At 62.8% G+C, this 20,755-nt stretch overlaps 1 protein-coding gene across 11 annotated transcripts in view; it reads right to left on the bottom strand.

The window, feature by feature from the left end:
* DYSF (dysferlin) overlaps positions 1-20,150 on the bottom strand; it is an 81,881-nt gene extending 61,731 nt beyond the window's left edge. For 2 of the 11 annotated variants that reach the window (XM_068679484.1, XM_068679486.1), the window contains exons 1-23: positions 20,002-20,150; positions 13,820-13,875; positions 13,248-13,339; positions 11,797-11,902; positions 11,033-11,437; positions 10,632-10,760; positions 10,361-10,423; positions 10,188-10,238; positions 10,069-10,099; positions 9,389-9,504; positions 9,108-9,234; positions 8,872-8,975; positions 8,507-8,575; positions 8,380-8,423; positions 7,409-7,491; positions 6,268-6,309; positions 5,678-5,793; positions 5,331-5,444; positions 4,976-5,153; positions 4,446-4,570; positions 3,672-3,778; positions 1,379-1,571; positions 821-976 (exon numbers count right to left, since the gene is read on the bottom strand). In XM_068679484.1, coding sequence (XP_068535585.1) covers positions 821-976; positions 1,379-1,571; positions 3,672-3,778; positions 4,446-4,570; positions 4,976-5,153; positions 5,331-5,444; positions 5,678-5,793; positions 6,268-6,309; positions 7,409-7,491; positions 8,380-8,423; positions 8,507-8,575; positions 8,872-8,975; positions 9,108-9,234; positions 9,389-9,504; positions 10,069-10,099; positions 10,188-10,238; positions 10,361-10,423; positions 10,632-10,760; positions 11,033-11,437; positions 11,797-11,902; positions 13,248-13,339; positions 13,820-13,875; positions 20,002-20,089 — 2,595 coding nt within the window. In that variant the 5' untranslated portion in view covers positions 20,090-20,150. Of the gene's footprint in view, positions 1-820; positions 977-1,378; positions 1,572-3,671; positions 3,779-4,445; positions 4,571-4,975; positions 5,154-5,330; positions 5,445-5,677; positions 5,794-6,267; positions 6,310-7,408; positions 7,492-8,379; positions 8,424-8,506; positions 8,576-8,871; positions 8,976-9,107; positions 9,235-9,388; positions 9,505-10,068; positions 10,100-10,187; positions 10,239-10,360; positions 10,424-10,631; positions 10,761-11,032; positions 11,438-11,796; positions 11,903-13,247; positions 13,340-13,819; positions 13,876-15,874; positions 16,532-20,001 lie in introns of those variants that run through there. The other 9 variants (XM_068679478.1, XM_068679481.1, XM_068679485.1 and 6 more) reach the window with 6 other exon arrangements.
* Positions 20,151-20,755: the final 605 nt, after the last annotated feature.

Below are 20,755 nucleotides of genomic sequence, written 5' to 3'. Positions count from 1 at the left end.
CTACAGACACAGCATGGGGTTGGGGTGCTGCGTTGTGGGGGGACAGGGCTAGGACAGAGAGCCCAGCATAAAAAATAAAGAACAAGAAAGGAGACATCTCGCTGCCCTTTCTCTCTCCCTCGGTCACTTTTTTTTTCCCTCGAGTGATGCTAGTTTTCCATCCCGAGCTAAAGTGCAGAAAAAAAAAGCAGAATATATTTTGGTTTGCCTCCTGCTTGCCAGCTGGGCTTGGGGTTTTGGGATTTGTTCAGTTTATTTTATTTCGCTTTATTTTTTCAGAGCTTGTTCGGCACTGATTGTCTGCTCCCAGGCTGGCACGCAGCGAAAGGCCAAAGAAACATCCTTGGAGATGCGAGAAGCTCGGTAAGTGCCTGGCAGAGGTGGCCACAGCTTAAATTTCATGGGGTGGCGGAGGGTCAGGAATTTTGAAAAACATTAAAGAACGTTACAAAATTTAAATATTAAAAAAAAAAATTTTAAATGCACTGACTGGGCCAAACTGCGCCCATCTTTGCTTAAGCTCCGAGCCAGAGCTTAACCCTACCCGGTGCTGGGGTGCCATGGCCAGGGTGGAACAAAGCCTGGGTTTGCAGTGGGGCTGGGGCTCCACCAGGCGAGCACAGGGCAAGGCACCGAGCATCTCCTTGTCCTTGCAGCCCACACGGGATGGGGATGAGCCCCAGGCTCACCGGACTCTGCAATCAGACTGCACTGACTCACATTTTCCTCCTTACGGGTCTCCCTGCTCCGTTTTTAGGACAAAAGTTTTAAAAATGGTTATATCTGGGCACAAGTGCACACAGATAAATAGTCCACGCACCTTGAGGAAGATGGTCTGGAGCTTCCCGCAGTTCTTGCCGCAGCAGCCGGGGATGTTTTTGGAGAAGAGGACCTCGTGGGCCGGCACGCGGGCGTAGGCGACGCGCTTGTCGCCCTGCAGCATCCAGATCACCACGTCGGGCAGGCTGTTCTGCGGCTGCAAGGGATGGATGCCAGCTGAGCATCACGGAATGAGGACAGGCACAGGTATCCGAGTCGGGGATGCCCAAAATCCCATGGGGGGGACATGGCACGTGGGCCCCCTGCCACCTCGTGAGCCCACGGCTGAGCAGAGCATCCCCGCGTGTCCCCGCACCCTGCGCCTGCAGCCAGCCCAGCCCCCTGCAGCAGCTTGGGCTGAGGATTTTTTGGCAAAGCTTCATCGTGAGCCTGGCTAAACCTTAACGGCTGTCTGCAAAACCTTCCTAAAGGGAGGTGGGGGCACGGGGACGATCCTTGCATGGGGTCCCAGCCATCACCTCGGCTCCCCACTAGGGCAGCACCGCGGCATCGCTCGCATCCATCGCCACGAGCATCACCACGAGCATCACCACGTTACCTCCTCCGCCATGGCCTTCAGCCTGCAGAGCCAGTCCTCCGCCTGCTCCAGCACCGCGGGGAGGCTCAAATCCTCGTGCTTGAGCTTCAGCGCCGCCTGCACGACCTGCTCCAGGTTGGTGCTGCGGAAGCGGTACATGTTCTGGTCCAGGTGGGTGCTGGCCGGCTTCCCCAGCACATCAGGCAGGGGCACGCTGCGGGCAGAGACGTGGTGTCAGCAGCTCCTGGGAGCCTCACCCTCGCTGGGGGCTTCTCTTTTTATTTTTTTCCTTCTTTTTCGGCAAGTTTACAAAGAAGGAACAAGGCCCTGAAGATGCATTTGGGGAGCACGGCGATGCTGAGAGCGAGGACGTCGCTGGAAGGGGCCACGTGGAGCCTGACCGAGCCGTGAACATCACCCTGCACACTACGTGGACATTTTAATAGGAATTGACTCAAGCTGCTGCATCCAGGTTTCAGGAGGATGGGGCCATTTAGGGCTTTCCATGCAAAATGGGGTGATGAAGTGGAGCTGCTCCCCACGGTGCCAGGCAGGACGCTGCTCACCCGCCCCGCACACCGCAACGTGCCTCACCAGCCGTGCAGGGACAGAGAAAATAAAATAAACCCAAGCTAAAAATATCCACGGCAGTTGCATTCAATGTCAGACAGACAAACTGTAAAGCTACACCAGGAGGAAATTTGTTATAAAGCTGTGAAAAGGAGCCACAGAATGGGTTAAGCCTGCTCACCGAGGGTGTGTGCGGTGCATTAAAAACCCTATAAAACCCCAGAGGATCCAGGGACTTAAATTGTGCTCCCGTGGGCAAATGGAAGGCAATGGACTCAACCAAGCGAAATGTAGAAGCACAATGAAGTAGATTAAAGATAAATAGGAGCATCAAGTTCACGCAGAGCCATGGGTCCTGCACTGATGTCCCTTGGGGCACAAATCACCGGAGCCAAACGCTCTCCCAGGGCCATCACCGTGGTGGGAACAGAGCCAAGAGCAGCCCCTGAAGCTCCAGGTCAGAGCATTGGCACCAAGAGCCGTGTTGCAATGCCGTGCCTCTGGTTCTGGGGTTTGCTGCCGCTGCTCTATCCCTAGCTCTGTCCGTCTGGGTGCCACTGCCAAGTGCTCCAAGGAGCACTTCCCTTCACCCAAAAGCTGCGAAAACAGACCTGGGGAGGTGATCTGAGGCACGTTGCTGCTTTCCTACTGGGAACAGGAGGTGGAGACATCGCCTCCCACTTGGGGCCTTCCACCAGAGACCCGTGCCCCACTCACAGCAGAGCAGGGAAGCATCGGGGAGCAGCTGGAGTTGTCCCATCACTCCGAAATCCAGCCCAAATTCCTTCTGATGAGCTCTGCCCCGGCTGAGCGCATCCAACCTGCCCCCAGCCATCCAGCCCAGCCACCACAGAGAGGTCCAGCTGCATGGATCAGCTCGTCCCCCAGGGCACAGCATGCAATGGGGTGAAATCCTCCCAAAAAAGCCATCGGAGCTGTCACAGCAGCCCCCACCACCGTGTACCACCCTGGTCCCTGTGCCAAGCCCCTCCGGAGCTGCTTACAGCAAGAGCTGAGCATGGAGAGGGGCAAGGAGCAAGGGGAGCCACGGGCTTGGCACAGCTCGCAGCCACGTTCTTCCCCTCCCTCCCCATTAATTGGGGAGGGAGGGGAAGAACGTGGACCTCAAGGACCACAGGGAGGACCAAATTCTCCCTCTCTGCTGAGCTGAAGCACCAAAAACCACCCTGGGGATGGGGAGAGTCCTGGAAATACTCCAGGAGACCACGTAGGAGATGAAAGCAGAGCTCAGTCCCACGACAACCCATCCTGCATCTGCCCGGAGTGGAGGCAGGGGGGCTGCGGGATGCCCACACCATCCAGCCCCACGTCTCCAACACCTCCATCCCCTCCACAGGACACACAACAGGCACAGCACAACAGCCTTCAGGTGCTGGGCACGGATGCTTCACACACAGCACCCTCAAAACCCCTCGGGGAGCCACCAAGGGGGTGGCTCCTGGCCCTGGCGACCCCCCCAGAGTGGGGGCTCCAGCCCCGGCCCCGCGGCACAATGCGGCTCATTCAGGTGAGCCGGGCTGGGAATTTACGACTTGCCTTCACCGCCACCTCTCCAACTCCGTGCCTTGGCTCAGCGACCTTTGAAGTAAACATTAGCAAACGACCGCCCTTTTTTCAGCATTAAAAAAAAATAAAAATATAAAAAAAAAGAAGAAGAAGTCATCCCTTCCAAGATAAATAAGTGCTCTCGCAATAAACGGCACGGAGGGGCTGGCAGCAGTACCTGCAGTCGGCGATGATATCATCCAGCAGCTGGGCACCCAGGGAGTCCAGCTCGCTCGATGAGCACTTGGCCTTCAGCGCAAGCTGGACCTTCTCCAGGTTGGCTTCCTGCACGACACGGGGGGGGTGAGGGGGTGCTCACCCCCGGCACCCCGCTCCTCCCCACCTCCAGGAGCCTCCCGGCAAGCACCCAGGGCTGCGCCCCACTTGGAAACCCCCTCCTGGCCCTGCCAGCGCTCTGCACCCCCAGATTTGCTCCTGTTGGAGCTCCCTGGGGAAATGAGTGTGCAGCACAGCAGGAAATCCCATAAACAGCCCCAAAACTGAAGGAAGCCCTGCCTCTGGCATCTGCGCAGCCTCCCCGGTGGGTGGCACAGCGACGCACCCCGCTGTCACCCCACAGAGGTGAGGGTGGCCCCCTCTTCCCATCCAGCACGGTGCGGACCCCCGCACCAGCTGGAAGCCACGGAAGGAGAGGAAAGAGCCCGGGTTTGGGCAAGCAGAGAGCCCAGGGCTTGCTGCACCTCCAGCCCCTGCTCATCCCGGGGCTCCTGCACCCCGAGGCTCTGACACCAGCAGAGGCAGCTCCGCAGGAAAGGGATTTTCCAAGGAACACCCATTTCCCTTTCCCCTTTCACTCCATGGCTGAGCAGGGCACCTGGGACCCCACAAACCCCAAACTTGACCCAGCACGGAGATGGTCTCCATCCTCTCCCCGTGCCCCCAGGTGGGATGCAGCCAGGATTGTCCCTGTCCCTGTCCCTGTGGCACTCACCAGCCTGTCTGCCGTGTGGTGGAGGAGGTTCTGAGCGTCAGTCCGGGCGCTGATGTCTTCCCAGTAGGACGACAACACCACCACGGGCTTCACGTTGCCCCAGGGCAGGTAGTAATACTGGCAGCCTGGAGGGCACAACACACGGGTGAGCTCGGGACATCACGGTGACGGGCACCTCCCTGCTCAGGACCAGATCTTGGAGGGCTCCTCCAACCTAGATGGTTCTGGGATTCCGGGAACCGCAGCGTGGTGAGGACACCTCACGCCATAGCCCCCAGGGAAAGGCCACCCTAAAGCTCTGGCTCCCCCTTGAGAAGAATTGGGCACTGTTAGGGCTGGGTGGCCACCCTACACCCCATGCCCAGAGCTCTCCTGCCTTCCCCACGCCTCCCTGGTCACCCATTTCCACGCACACCGGTGGCTGAGCTTGAAGACACCTCCGGGGTCCTCCTGGCCCCATCCCTCGCTCAGACAGAGCCCACCAGACACCATCCACATCCAGCTGGGTCGTGGGACCCCCCCCGGCTCACCGTCGAACACGGCCCGGCTGTACTGCGTGGTGGAGGCCAGGGGCAGGCAGGTGTTGTCGAATTTGTTGCCGTAATTGCCGATGCTGACCTCAAACTGGATGGCATCGTCCACGTCCTGCAGCATGGTGGCCGAGTAGAAGGCGGCGAAGAGGGAGTACTTGCGCCGGCGCAGGTATTTCTGCAACAGGGACGGGGACGTGGGGTCTCCGCACAGACCCCCCCACTGCCCCCAAACACCAACCCGGGAAAGCCCCTGAGATGGCAAAGGTGACGGCAGGGAAGAGGACGCGGTGCCTCGAGGGAATTTGGGGTGGGATTTAGGACGGACCCCCGGTGCCAGCAGCGACCCCGTTACCTCCACCCGCAGGATGTCGTCGGCGGAGATGTCCTCCACCTTCTGCTCCACGTGCTCCACCAGCCGGGTCTCCAGCTCCACCAGCACCCTGCCGCGATACGCGACGCCCTCGCCCTTGGGGGTAGACCGGGGACAGGGTCAGCACCCAGGGGCCCGTCCCCGGCACCTCTCCGCTCGTTTGGCCTCGCGGAGAGATCGGGCAAAGCAATTCTGGAGGTGTTTTGGAGGCGGGGAGAGCTGGGGCAAGGCTCCGGGTAAGGCAGCCGGGTCGGGTTAGCAGCAGCTTGCTTTTGGCAAGGAGGAAGGTTAACTTATTTCGGGCCGTGCTGGCAAGAAGCCGACTTCACCTTTCCCAAATTGAGCGTCTCGTACGGGTCGGGGAAGCCGGTGAACTCGCGGGGGCTGCCGTAGAGGTTGATGTAGCAGGGGCCGAAGGTCGGCAGGAAGCCCAGCCCGTCGTCCACTGCGGGGCACAGGGAAGGAGCCGTTGGTGACCCAAAACCCACATCAGTGGGCACCAAAACACTGCGTCTCCTGCAAGCCCAGGAGCTGCCAGGGCGCTGCGTGGACTTCCAGAAGCCCCGGGGTGCCTCATGCCACGGGACAGCGCTTGGAAGAGCAGCAGCGCTCGGTTTTTGGGCACCTCGAGCCAATGAGAAGCTGAAACCCTTTTTGTGGTGCTGCTCCGAGCTCCCAAGCACCACGCCGGACCCCGACAGCTCGGCACACAACACGCCACCACACCACAAAACCATTGGGGATGCCCCAAAGCCACCGAGGGGAGGACACCGGAGCCCTTCCCAGCTTGGGAGGTTTCCCCCATCGAGGTGCTCCCAGCTCTGGCCAACGCTCTGGCCCTGACGGTGGCAACGACAGCAGGGGAAAAAAAAAAATTACCAGGGTGGCGATTGCAAACCGAGAGGCTAAGGGGACGTACGGTCTGCGGCTTTCAGAGGCTTCGCGAGAGCAGGAAACTCATCTGAGGCACAAAGAAATGGAGAGAGGTTAGGAGGGGGAGCGCACGGAAAGGGCAGCGGGTTATGGAGGAGGAGAAGGAGAAGGAGGAGGAGGAGGAGGAGGAGGAAGCACTGCCATGAGCTCTCAGTGCCAACAGAGGAAGAGAAAGGGTGAGGCTGGTTGGTGGCCGTAGGGCGCATGTGAAAGCCCCGAGGGATGAAGGATGCTCCGTGCATTGCAGAAGCCATACGGATCCAAGGGGCAGGGGGTTGCCAGTCCCACAGACCCCTCCCAGCCTCCTCATTTCCCTACCTGGCCCCCCATTCCCTCTCCAAACCATCCCGGGAGCCACACTTCAAAGCGGGGAGGCGCGGGGACGATGTGCACGTGCAGGGGTCCGGGAGGGCAGCAGGTGCCAGCAGGTGCCACCAGGTGCCACCAGGTGCCACCAGGTGCCACCAGGTGCCACCAGGCTCGTTAGCAGCAGGACACTCGTGCACTTTAGGGCAGCCTCTGCTCCAGCCCCGCCGCGGCTCGCAGCAGCCCCACAAGCAGAGAAATCGCCACGAGCGCATCCCGCGTCCCTCCCCGCTCGGCACAAGTGACACGGTCGGCGTCACCCACCCGGTCCCTCACAGCACCTCCGTGGTGGCCCTTCACTCAGGCACCTCAAACACTGCTCTCAGCACAGGCTGGACCTCAGCCCCCACCCCGACAGCCCCAAAATGCCACCTGAGGAGGAGCCGTCAGTGGGAGCAGGGAGAGGTGGCACCTTCCTGCGCCGGTGACACCGCTGTCACCACCTGCAGCCACCTCTGGTCGCAAAGGAGGACACAAAACCTCGGCTGCAGCTCTGCAACCACCCCTCCCCATGGCCCCATTAGGACCTGAAGATCTGTAGGGCCACGAAGCAGCAGGGACCGAATCCAGCAGGGCCACAGCACGGAGCCACCCCCGCGGGATGGTGCCACCACCAGCACCCTGCCCGCGTCCCCCCGGCTTCTCCCCCAGCCCCGGTGACCTGGCAGAGCCCTTCCTGGCCAGCACCAACCCCGGCCAGCAGCGTGCAGCACGGCTCCGTGGGCATGCACCGAGGGCCACGTCCTGCCACCCGCCCTTACCCTCCAGCTCCCCGCCGGGCGCCGAGATCTTGGACATGCAGAGGTAGGCGGTGCCGATGATGTCGTTGTGCGTCAGGCGGTCCCTGAAACACGGCCACGTCTCGTCCCAAATGCATCCCATGTCCCAAACACAGCCGTGTCTCAAACGGCCACGTCCCAAACACGTCCCACGTCTCATCCCAAACCCATCCCATGTCCCAAACCCATCCTACATCTTGTCCCAAACCCATCTCACATCCCAAACCCATCCCACATCCCGTCCCAAACCCATCCCACGTCTCATCTCAAACCCATCCCACATCCCAAACCCATCCCACGTCTCATCTCAAACCCATCCCACATCCCAAACCCATCCCACATCCCATCCCAAACCCACCCCACGTCTTGTCCCAAACCCATCCCATGTCTTGTCCCAAACCCATCCCATGTCCCAAACCCATCCCACGTCTTGTCCCAAACCCATCCCATGTCTTGTCCCAAACCCATCCCACGTCCCGTCCCAAACCCATCCCACGTCCCAGACCCATCCCACATCCCGTCCCAAACCCATCCCATGTCCCAAACCCATCCCACGTCCCGTCCCAAACCCATCCCACGTCTTGTCCCAAACCCATCCCATGTCTTGTCCCAAACCCATCCCACGTCCCGTCCCAAACCCATCCCACGTCCCAGACCCATCCCACGTCCCGTCCCAAACTCATCCCACGTCCCAAACCCATCCCACGTCCCAAACCCAACCCACATCCCAAACCCATCCCACATCTTGTCCCAAACCCATCCCACATCTTGTCCCAAACCCATCCCACATCCCAAAGCCATCCCACATCCCAAACCCATCCCATGCCAAGCATCCCCTGCTCCGTGAGCGCATCTCCACCCCCTCAGCTCCTCCTGGGTTTTAAGGGTATCTGGTGCCCCCTCCAACACCCTCACGCACCCTGTCCCCATCCCGGGGCCGTGTCCCCACTCACCAGTCGGTCACCCGGATCCGCATCTTCTCGCACATGGAAGGGAACTGGGAAGAGAGCGGAGCGGTGAGCGGTGGCCGGGGGCTCCGGGGGGTTTTGGGGGGCAGCCGGGAGCGGGCACGGCGCTCACCATCGCCGGCAGGGTCAGGCACTGGTTCCACTGGGGGTTGGCGTTCTTCTCCAGGATCCTCGAGTAGAGCTGGAGGTGTGGGAGCGGGATGGGGGTGACTTTTCTCAAGTCTCCCATCCCCAAAATAAAGGCTCCCTTCAATGTCCCCGGCCCGTGGGGCTCTGCGTTGCGCAGGAGGCAGAGGGTGCAACGGGCTGCTCGGGGGTCTCGCCCCAGGACCCCCAAAAAGCCACCCCCAGTGGCTTCCTAACACAACAGCACCTCGGTGCGCCCGGCGTGCCACCCTCCCCACGTCCCTGCCACCACGGCGTGCCACGACCCACCGCCACGTCCCCAGCCCGGGGGACCCCTCTCCGGCCGCTCACCATCTTGCCCGCGAAGCTGACTTCCACGAAGGGGTCGACCAGGTTCTTCTTGTTGCTCTCGAAGCCAAAGACCTGCCGGACGTTGTCCATGACGGCGTCATCCACTGCGGGGAAAAGGAGGCGCTGGGAGGGCCGCGGGGACCACATCGGTGAGGTCCCGGGGACAGGGCTGAGGGCGCAGCTTCCTCATCGGCACCCTTGGTCCTCTACATGCCATGGGATGGGGAAACACTCACTCTGGGGCAAGTCCTCAGCTTTGAAGATCTTCAGGCAGAAGTGAGCCCCTCTCAGGGTGACCCCGGTGGGACGCAGGAGGTTCCCCTCGATGTCCTCCTTGTCTTCCGAGACCTCCTTCTTCTCCATCTGTGGGGCGAGAGGAGGAAAACCCAAAAAGTCGCTCCATCCATCCCATCCATCCATCCATCCATCCATCCGTCCATCCATCCATCCATCCGTCCATCCATCCGTCCATCCATCCGTCCATCCGTCCGTCCATCCGTCCCAAACCAATACTCACGGGAGCTTCGTCTCCGGGCCCCAGCACGAACAGGCTGACCTTCAGGTAGCCCTTGGCCCCCGCGGAGAAGTCCTCGGGGTCGGAGAGCAGCAGCCACTTCCTGAGGAAGGCGTGCTCTGGGGAATGAACGAACACCCGAGGATGGTGAGATCTTTGTGCAGGGAAAAACGTCATCTCCAGGACCCCTCTTTCAGTGTAATGAAGATGGAAGTAAAATATCGAGGAAGGCGGGAGCCACCCAAGATTTTTGTTGCTTTATTCCACAGATCGATGGGTGACCAAGGCACAGCCACGCACTGGTCACCCCCTGCTGGCCCTTACCAGTGATCCAGGTGGGTCAGGGCTCGTCCAAGGCGTTTGTATGGGTTTTGCCCAACGTAGGTGACATTTTTCCGAAGTATTTTTATGGGTTTGCCCAACGTTGGTGAGATTTTTCCAAGGAATTTTTATGGGTTTGCCCAACGTCGGTGAGATGTGCTCGTGCTGTCACACCAAGCCCCCCGGTGTGCCCAGGTGGGCGCGTTACCCCCTCCCCAGCCACCACAGCACTGTTTAAGCAGCACAAGGTGGATCTGTCCCAGGGCACAGCCTCAGCGTGTCCCCTATGTTTGACCCCAAAAAACTGTCACCCAGAGAGATCAACCCCCACCGCAGCAAGCAGCCCCAGCTGCTGAACTCACTCGGCTCCGAATAGATGGTCTCGACATCCATCTGTGAAAAACAAGAGGAAAGCAAGCGAGATTGAGCACGCTGCGAGCCCCAGAGGCTGGGATCAGGGGCGAAGAGGCGCGAGCCTTACCCGAAACTCCCCGAGCACCGAATCCGCCCGAAATGACCGAGAATCCACCACCTGCAGGAGGAGAAGGCAGAGCAGTGAGTGCAGCACCGAGATGGAGCAGGGACGGGTCCCTGGGCAGCGTGGGGAGGGGACGGGGCGAGCGATCCCCCCAGGGAGGAACCGGAGCGGCTCACCGTGATGAAGATGGGCGCATCGAACAGCTCGGCTGGCGACTCGAAGACGTTGAAGAAGAAAGTCTGAGGGGCAGAGGGCAAAGGGCTGAGCACCAGCATCCTGTGCAAACAGCCGTGGGGCTGGGGGACACCTCGGGGAGCCAAAGTGTCTGCTTGGTGCAGCTCGGGCTGTAGCCAAACCCCGGCCCCTGAGCTGTGCCGGTGCCTCCGTTCGGGTCCTGACCCCCAAAGCTCCCCCCAGGCTCTCCCGATGCCCACCCCCAGGCCTCACCTCGTCGAAGAAGGGGCTGTTGCCTTTGCGGATCCTGGTCCTCCTGGTCTGCCCTGCGACCGTCACCTTCACCACGGGCTTGATGTTAACCCCGGGCAGCTGCCGGCCCTCGATCACCCGCACCCGGATCTGCAGCAGGAGGGGGAGAAAGGGAAGAGCTCAGCGGGCAGCCGGGGTGGGCACCGGGCACTGCCCGGGTACCCCACGGGGGACGCACCAGCACCCGGGACCCCCAAGAGGGACCCCAAAGAGGGATGCACCAAGACCCGGATACCCCAAAAAGGATGCACCAGGACCCGGATACCCTAAGAGGGGTGCACCAAGACCCAGATACCCCAAAAAGGATGCACCAAGACCCAGGTACCCCAAAAAGGATGCACCCAAACCTGCCCACGCCTCACCTGGAAGTCCTGCGGCTTGTTGGACAGGGGCTTTTTGGGCGAGCTCCTCCTGCGCCTCACCCCGTGGACGTGGTGCACCGGGGGCTTGCGGGGCAGCGAGGGGGGCTCGGACCCCGGTGGCCCCGAGGGCGCAGGCTCCGTCTCGTCCCCCGTGGCCGGCCGGTCCTCAGCCTCCTCCTCCTCGGTGGGCGCCTCTGCGCGGGGCAGGGGGCAGGGAGGTTGCTGAGGGGGCTTCGGGTGGGCCGTGGGGGTCGTGTCCCCCCGTGCCGCCCGTGGGGCGCCCTCATTACCGGTGACCGTGTCGGGCTCGGCAGCCCCCGGCGATGGCTCAGGGGGGGACGGAGGAGGGAAGAGGGGAGCAGCACCCGGAGGGGGGGTGTAGGACACCTGCAGGATGAGGAAAGCCTGGGGAAAAAATAAGAGGAGGGGTGTCACAGAGCTCTCCACAGCCTGCAAGGCGCAGAGGAGGGGGTCCCATGTGGATGCAGGGGGTGACCCCCCTGGCGCAGCTCATGGGGTCCCCATGGAAGACCCCGTGGAAGGGGGGTGTCCTCCTGCTGCCCCCTCCCCGAGCTCGTGAAGCAAAGCTGAAGGGCCCAGGATGGGGCAACGGGTCCCAAACTGGGGCCCTGCCAGGCTGGGGGGCCAGGGCCACGGGGTCCCCGATGGCCCCAGGGGCAAAAAGCTGCTGCCCCCATGGGAACGCCAAGGGGGCAGCTTGAGGAGGAGCGGATGGCGCGGCCCCCCCCAGGGAAGGGACTCACCCCGGTGGTCTGCTTCTTGGCATCCAGCAAGGGGACGTTGAAGGAGGCCGCCAGGCTGGGGGAGGAGAGGACATCTCGCAGGGGCACGCGGGCTTCTCCCAAAAACCTGGGGGCCGAGAGCACGGGGGGTCAGCGGGGGAAGGGGCCAAGGAACCACACTGGGGACAGGAGCAGCTGCTGGAAATTCCCAGCTCAATTCCCAGATTTGGGGGGTAAACGGCCACGTCCCCACCTGGATGCTGCTGGGAGGATGCTCGGAGCCTTGGGGCTGGGCTGCCTGCCCCGCTCAGACAATGTGGGGACTTCTGGGGGCTCCGTGCCCTTTTTAGCACAAAAAAAAGCACCTGGAAAGCCGCTCTGGGGAGCAGGGAGCTGCCAGCTCCTTGGATGGACTTTCTGTGCCAGCTGCACCCAGAATAAAAACGGGGAAAGAAATGGCCTGGGGGGGTTCAGCGGGGCAGAGGAGTCCAGGATATCAAAGCTGCTCCCGTTTCCTTCCCCACCACTTCAGGAGGGCTGGAGAGCCCGAACGCTTCTCCCACGGGGAGGGGACTGCCTTCCCCTCCCCGTCTCCTTCCATTTCCTCTGCAGACGGTCACGGAAATAGGGCCGTGCCCCCCAAAAGAGGAGCGGGGTCGCTGCTAATTGCCCCAATGGGGCAGCACCCCGGCGGAGGGGCAGCTCGGTGCCGTCTCCGTAGGGAAAGGAAGGCAAAAAGCCAGCGGGGAAGGGGCCAGCAAACAGGAGAGGCTCCACGTGGGGGCTCCGGGGGCGCACAGAGGAGCGGCTGCACCCCCCCGCAGGCAGCCAAGAGGTGCCTGCACCAGAGCCGGAGCCTCCTCCCCTCTGCCCCCCTCTATTTATAGAAGGGCACAAAGCCACCGAGCTGGACCGAGCCCAATTTCCAGCAGATCCAGCAGCAGCATCGGCGCTGGAAGCGGGGATCGGCCACGCCAGGGCCATCCTCCCCGTCCCGGAGGCTGCAGAGCCGCGCTTCCCACCACGTGCTGCCCACAAATCAATCAATTCCAAGCTTTTTTTTATTTTTTTTTTCCTGTAAGCAGCCAAAAAGAGCCTGGCCAAGAAGAGCCTGGCCAAATCCTGGCCAAAAAAAAAGAGCCGTGGCACCTCCTGGGCCGTGCGCCCATCACCGTGGCCTCGCGGCACCAGCCTGGCCACGAGCGGAGGCGGCGGGCACAAGGCTCCCTGTGTGCGTGCTCCGTGCCCCGAGCAGTTTTTTTTATTTTTTCTCCCCAAATGTTGTGCAAAGCAGCCCAGAAATGCGGCGCCCGCCTCCCACCAGCAACCTCAGCCCCCGCTGCAAACGGGGCAGCGATGCACCAATGCATCACCACCCCCCCCGAGTCCGATTTGCAAAGCCTCGGGCGCGCACGGAGAGATAAAACGGAGCCGGGGAGGCTGCACGGGGCTCTCCCCGGTGCTTTTCCTACCGGTTTCTCCCCATGGTCTCGTGGTCTTTCACGACGACGCTGAGCTCGGACCCAGGGTCCAGCGCCGTGCCCTTCAGGTCCCATTCGAAGCCCTGCAGGGGAGGAGAGGGGAGCAGGCGTCAGGAGGAAAGCTCAGCCCCAAAGCTGGTGATTTTCACAGGTTTTTACCACGGGTTAATTAAAAAGCTAAAGGAGAAAACCGACGGGAGCTGGCACGCAGCATTGCTGCACCTAAACTGCGTTCCTGCTCGCTCGCCAAAAGCCATTTTTTTAACCTTGACCCCCCCGGGTCAGGGTTAGAAGGAAAAAATATCCTCCCCTGGGCCAGGCTGATGCGTAAACCACTTGTTTTCCCTGCAAAGCTGCTGTATTTTTGTACCGTTTCTTTTAATCTGCGTGCTTGGCCCTGATAAGATCTTGATGGAAGGGGAAGAGGTTGGAGCGGAGGGGCCGTGCGGAGCCAGCTCAGGGCTCTCCGTGCCCCCGGCAGGATGCGTCCCGCACCGTTCCCGTGTCCTCGTGGAACCGAGACAGCCGCGGGCGCACCGGGACGGGGATGGGGCCACGCTCACCTCGTTCCATACTGGGTTCACGTTGTTCTTGATCACCTTTGTCTTCTTCTTCACGCCTGTGGGGAGCAATGCGCATGGGTCTGATGGGAACGGCCCCAAAATTCAGATCCCCTCCCCCGATATGTGTGCGGGGGAACAGCAGGGGGGTGAGAGGCTCCCGGGGGCAGGATCTGCCCAAACTTTGCGCACAGGCTGGGCTCTGGGACTGCCCCACGAGCCCCAGGAAAACCCCAGGCAACCCTCTTGCTGTGCCGTGCCTCAGTTTCCCCACAGCAGGGCAGGGAGGAGGCTCTGCCTCCCCTTAAAAATGCTCCGGGGAGAATTTTTTGGGTTAGAAAGCACCACGGGGAGCGGGACAGCCCCTCGCTGCACCTCAATCCTGCCCCAGCCGGGACCCAGGGCCCCCACACCGCACGGCACAGGGGAGAAAATCCTGGGCTCCACCAGGGGGGTGGCACAAGGCACCCCCAGGAGGTGAGGGCAGGGACGATGCCACCTCGTCCTGTCCCCGTGGAGCCAGGTGGCAGCGGCTGAGTGCAGCCCAGCACCGAGAGCCCGCGGTGCCCCCCGCCCAAACCCGGAGCCTCGGGTTCACACCGAACCCAAGGGACGGCCGCAAGCCCAGGGGAAGAGGAAGAGGAAGAGCAGGAGAACAATAGCGGTGACTCAAAGCCCACAGGACCCCGAGTGGCCCCGGCCCCGCCGTACGGTGCCAGGCGCGCACGGAGAGGCTCCGCGGTGCCGCCGGGGAGCCCAGACCACGCACTCCGAGCAGCCCCCCTGGTTGTTGTTTTTTTTATTTTTGCAATATATTTTTTTTTTAATTTTATTTTTGTGATTTTATTTTTTAAGCGTTGCCAAATTCAGCTTTTCCCATTTCAGATTTTCAAGAGCCCACCGCTGCACCTTCCGGCCCTGAGCTCAGCCAAGCGGGAGGAGGGAGGGCTCCGGGCACTGGCAGGCAGCCCCACGGGACGTGTCCCCACACCGTGCCCAGCTCTGGGGAACGTCCTCGAGCTCTGGAGACGTTGAACATCCCTCGTGTCAGGCACGGCTCCTGCTCGCAGTTCCTCCTGGCTGTGCACAGCCCTGGAATTCCCCCGTGCCTCCAGGCTCTGGCCCTGGAGCTGTTTTCTGCATCGGATGGAGCCCACCCCTGGGAGCCCCCTGGGACCTCGCAGCTCCGCGCTCCCCCCACCCCGCAGCCCAGCACAGGAAAGGCTTGCTCAGAAGCCACTCATCATCCCTTTCCTTTCCTTATTTTTTTTTTCTAAAAATGGACATTTTTCCACCGCCAGGAAGCGGGTGCCAAAGAAACAACATCCTCCCAACGGGCGCTTTCGAGGTGCGGAGGCATCGCCCCGCTGCCCCAGGGGAAAGCCTCTGAGCATCCCCCCCCCCCGTGCCAACAGCGACGGGATGGACCCCAAGACATGGGGTTATTTAGGTATTTACTACAAATCTCCTGCTAGCAATTAAAAGCCCTAAATCAGAGCAAAGCACAAAAGCAACCAAGAGGGCACCCAAGGGCGCAGCGCCCTGCAGCACCACCCCACTTTGTGCCCTCTGGGGTCCCCCCGCTGTGCCACAAGCTGGGGACGGCGCTGAGTGCTCACCCCCAGCTCCTCCCCTGGGGAAAAACCCCACTGCCACCAAAGCGTTGGGATTTTTCACTCCCCCCCCACCCACTTTGCACACCCCGAAAGCTTGAGGGCAGAGCCCACCCTGGGGACCCCCCCTCCTCAAGGGATGCACCGCACCAGTGAGCAAGGCTGGAGGATGGGGATGGAGGGGGTCGATATGGACCTGGTAGTGGGGAGCGCGTGGGGGTCCCCTGGGAATTTTGCAAGGATTTGGGGTGAGGATGGAGCTTGGCAAAGCCCAGGGGTCCGCGGGGTGCCCGGACAGGACATACGTCCTGTCCGGGCACCCCGCGGACCCCGGGCTTTGCAGAAAAAATTTGGAAATGGAGATAACTCGCCCCAGGCAAAGCAAAAAATCCTGCCCCCCACCCCCGTCCCCCAGCCCCAAAAGGCAGATTTGGGGTGCCCTCACCTCGGAAAGTCAGGCTGGCCACCGGGTCGCTCTGCCTGTCCCCCTTCTCGAGGTTGGGGAGGTGGCTGGCTCGCTGGAGCAGGCAGCGCAGCATGGCTTGGGGGGGGGGCGAGCAGGGCACCGAGAGAGAGGCCAGGCCGGGCCCCCGCACCGGGCAGGATCCGTTCCCTGTCCCGGTCCCGGTCCCGGCCCCCGCCCCGACCCTCCCCGGCCGCTGGAGGAGGCGCCCGGGCGGTGCCACGGAGCGCCTCGGTGCGGCAGCTGCGGGGGGTGCAGGGGGCGGCCGGGTGCGCGCACCGGGGCGGGGGGCACCGGGGATAACGCAGCGCCGGGACCCAAGGGTGCTGCATGCCCAAGGAGAGCGGGCACCGGGGAGAAGGGCGCACCGGGACCCAAGGGTGCTGCGCGCACCGGGATGGAGGGCACCGGGGATAACGGAGCACCGGGACCCAAGGGTGCTGCACGCCCTGGGACAGTGGGCGCCAGGGATACCAGAGCACCAGGACCCCAGGGTGCTGCAGGCACCGTGATAACAGAGCACCAGGGATAACGGAGTGCCAGGACCCCAGGGTGCTGCACCCCCGGGACAGTGGACACTGGGACCCCAGGGTGCTGCATGACCCCAGAATAAGCGGGCACTGAGGATAACAGAGCGCCGGGACCCAAGGGTGCTGCATGCCCAAGGACAGCGGGCACCGGGGATAAGGGCACACCAGGACCCCAGGGTGCTGCACCTCTCGGGACAGTGGACACTGGGACCCAAGGGTGCTGCATGCACCCAGAATAAGCAGGCATTGGGGATACCGGAGCACCAGGACCCCAGGGTGCTGCAGGCACCGTGATAACAGAGCACTGGTGATAAGAGAGTACCGGGACCCAAGGGTGCTGCACGCCCCGGGACAGCAGGCACCAAGGATGACGGAGCGCCGGGACCCAAGGGTGCTGCACACCCCGGGACAGAGGGCACCAGGAATAAAGGAGCACCAGGACCCCAAGTTGCTGCACCCCCAGAACAAGTGGGCACTGAGGATAACAGAGCACCGGGACCCCAGGGTGCTGCATGCCCCGGGACAGCAGGCACCGAAGATGATGGAGCACCGGGACCCAAGGGTGCTGCACCCCCCAGGACAGTGGACACTGGGACCCAAGGGTGCTGCATGACCCCAGAATAAGCGGGCATTGGGGATACCGGAGCACCAGGACCCCAGGGTGCTGCAGGCTCCGTGATAACAGAGCACCGGGGATAACGGAGCACCGGGACCCAAGGGTGCTGCATGCGCCGGGACAACAGGCACCGAGGATGGTGGAGCGCCAGGACCCAAGGGTGCTGCACGCCCAAGGACAGCGGGCACTGGGGATAAGGGCACACCGGGACCCCAGGGTGCTGCAGGCACTGTGATAACAGAGCACCGGGGATAACAGAATGCCGGGACCCCAGGGTGCTGCACCCCTCAGGACAGCGGACACTGGGACCCAAGGGTGCTGCACGCCCTGGGACAGTGGGAACCAGGGATACCAGAGCACCAGGACCCCAGGGTGCTGCAGGCACCGTGATAACAGAGCACTGGAGATAACGGAGCGCCGGGACCCCAAGGTTCTGCATGTCCTGGGACAGCGGGCACCGGGGATAAGGGCGCAATGGGACCCCAGGGTGCTGCAGGCACCGTGATAACAGAGCACCGGGGATAACGGAGCGCCGGGACCCCAGGGTGCTGCATGCCCAAGGACAGCGGGCACCGGGGATAAGGGCACACCAGGACCCCAGGGTGCTGCACCTCTCAGGACAGTGGACACTGGGACCCCAGGGTGCTGCATGCCCCCAGAATAAGCAGGCATTGGGGATACCGGAGCACCAGGACCCCAGGGTGCTGCAGGTACTGTGATAACAGAGCACTGGGGATAAGAGAGTACCGGGACCCAAGGGTGCTGCATGCCCTGGGACAGCAGGCTCCGGGGATAAAGAAGCACCGGGACCCCAGGGTGCTGCACCCCCAGAACAAACGGGCACTGAGGATAACGGAGCACCGGGACCCCAGGGTGCTGCACGCCCAAGGACAGCGGGCACCGGGGATAAGGGCACACCAGGACCCCAGGTTGCTGCACCCCTCAGGACAGCGGACACTGGGACCCAAGGGTGCTGCATGCCTCCAGAATAAGCAGGCATTGGGGATACCGGAGCACCAGGACCCCAGGGTGCTGCAGGCACCGTGATAGTAGAGCACGCGGAGCACCGAGACCCAAGGGTGCTGCACACCCAAGGACAGCGGGCACCGGGGATAAGGGCGCACCGGGACCCCAGGGTGCTGCACCCCCAGAACAAACAGGCACTGAGGATGATGGAGTGCCGGGACCCAAGGGTGCTGCACACCCAAGGACAGCAGACACTGGGGATAAGGGTGCACCAGGACCCCAGGGTGCTGCAGGCACCTTGATAACAGAGCACCAGGGATAACGGAGCACAGGGACCCAAGGGTGCTGCACGCCCCAGGACAGAGGGCACCGGGGATACCAGAGTACCAGGACCCTAGGGTGCTGCAGGCACCATGATAACAGAGCACTGGAGATAACGGAGCGCCAGGACCCCAGGGTGCTGCACCCCCAGAACAAGCAAGCACCAGGACCCAAGGATGCTGCAAGCACTAGGACCAGAGATACTTCAAGCACCAGGGTAAGTGAGCACTAAGATTGGGGATGCTGCAAGAACTGGGATAAGCGAGTACTGGGTGTAATGGGGCACTGGGACCCCAGGTGCTGCAGGCACTGGGATAACTGGGCACAAGGACTGGATGAATGCTGCAGGAGCGATGACAAAGCAGCGGGCCTGGGAACGCGACAAAGCCCGGAGATGTCACAGCGCCAGGAGCTGGGGACGCTGCGAGGAACCCAGCACTGGGACAGCTGGGAGGACTGGGAGCCACTGGTGGGGCAGCAGGGGTGAAGGGGTGACACCCCCCCCCCCGAATGTAGAGCTTGGGGATGGAGCAAGGAGGGGTCGTTCCCTGCATCAGGGACCTGGGGGGTGGGGTCCCAAAAACGAGCACCCTGACAGCGGGACGGGGACCTCCTGCCACTGGGAAGCCCCCCCCCGAGGTGCCCCCCCCGGCTGCAGAGCCCAGGACACGGGCACACGGACACAGACACGCGCTCCCCATTCTCCAAAAAGCCATAAAAAGGCATTTTTCACCCCAAAAACCCCCAGGACGCCGCGAACCAGCCACGACACATCACACACCCCCTCGTTTCTCCCGTCACCGGGGGGGGGGACACATTTGGGACCCCGCAGCCCCCCACAGCCATCGTCCCCCGGGTCCCCTGGGCAGCGCCGTCCCAAAATAGCCCCAAAATAGCCCCAGTGCTGCGCTCACCGCTCAGCTATGTGCCCTCCAGCCCCCCCCCCCGGGGGGGGGGCACAGGGGGGGCTGTGGGTGGCTCCGTGACACACGGACCCGCTGCTGGGGGGGGGGGGCTGGAGGCCAGAGGCAGCCCCAAACTGGGAGCCCCGCAGGAACTGGGAAGGCCCCGCAGTGGTTCCGTGCTGCCCCCCCCCCCACTGGGACCCCCTTAATGGGACCCCCCCCCCGTATCGGAAACCCCCCACCCACATCCATGCACCCCCCCCCCATAGTGGGACCCCTGCACGTGCACAGAACCCCCTTAATGGGACCCCCCCTCTGCCGGGAACCCCACACATCCACGCCCCCCCCCATACTGGGACCCCCGCACATGCACAGGACCCCCATAATGGGACCCCCCCCATATACGGGGACCCCTGAACATCCACCCCCCCCTCCATCCTGGGACCCCCCCCCCACGGTACCCCCATAACAGGACCCCCCCATACACTGTGCCCCCCATACATGCATGGGACCCCCATAATGGGACCCCCCCACACCCACACCCCTACACACCAGGACCCCCCCCCATACCGGGACCCCCCCCATAACGCGACCCCCCCATACCAACACCCCCCCCACCCCCAGACCCCCCCTTCCCATCAGACCCCCTCCATTCCCGGGGGCTCTCCAAGCACGGGGGTGGGGGGCGCGCAGACACCAACCCCCCCCCACGCCCCCCTAACCCCTCCCCGACCCTTTTGACCCCCCCAAGCCCCCCCCAGACCCCCCCACCTCGGAACTGGACCCCGCAGTAGGCGTCGCTGATGTCGGCATCGGGCGTGCGGAGGCTGTCCGCCCGCAGCACGAAGACGCGCAGCATCGCCCCCCGATCCCAACCCCGATCCCAACCCCGTTCCCGGCCCCCCCCCGGCCAAGCACTGCGGCAGCAGAGCCCCCCCCCCCGCCCCCCCGCCCCTTAAAGGCGAAGGGAGCCCGGGGTTGCCTCGGTTTTCCCCATCCGGGGGCGCCCCCCTGGTCCCTCAGAGGTTTTTGGGGTCGGGATTTGCAGCTGGGGGGTCAGGGAGGGCCCCCCCGAAATGTGTGTCCCCCCCCCACAATGTGTGTTCCCCCCCCCCGGTCCTGTTCCCGTGTCCCAGTAACCCCAGTTTGTGGCTTGGGTTCACCCAGAGGCCACCACCCCAAAACCTGCGGTGTCCCCTTGGCTCCCTTGGGGTCCTGCTTTGTCCCTGTGCCCCCCCCCACAGGAGCCCCCCATGCCCCCCCCCCTCAACCCTCGCCCCTTTTGTGAGAGCCCCCAGTAAGGAGCTGGGGCTGGTCAAGCTAAATATCCAGAAAACGCAAAGGGAACTTTGCTAAAAGCCCGCGGATTTCACCCAAAAGTGCCGGGAGGCTGCGGCTGCATCCCCAGAGCTGTGCCCAGGAGATGGGGGCACGGGGAGCCCCCCCCAAAAAAAAAAAACAGCTCTGAAATAAAGCCCCTGCCCCGGAGATGCTGGTAGATGAGCTGGGGTGTGGTTTTGGGGAA

The sequence above is a fragment of the Anas acuta genome, chromosome 4 (assembly GCF_963932015.1).
Source record: "Anas acuta chromosome 4, bAnaAcu1.1, whole genome shotgun sequence".
Lineage (NCBI taxonomy): Eukaryota > Metazoa > Chordata > Aves > Anseriformes > Anatidae > Anas > Anas acuta.
This window is presented reverse-complemented; position numbering and strand designations above follow the sequence as displayed.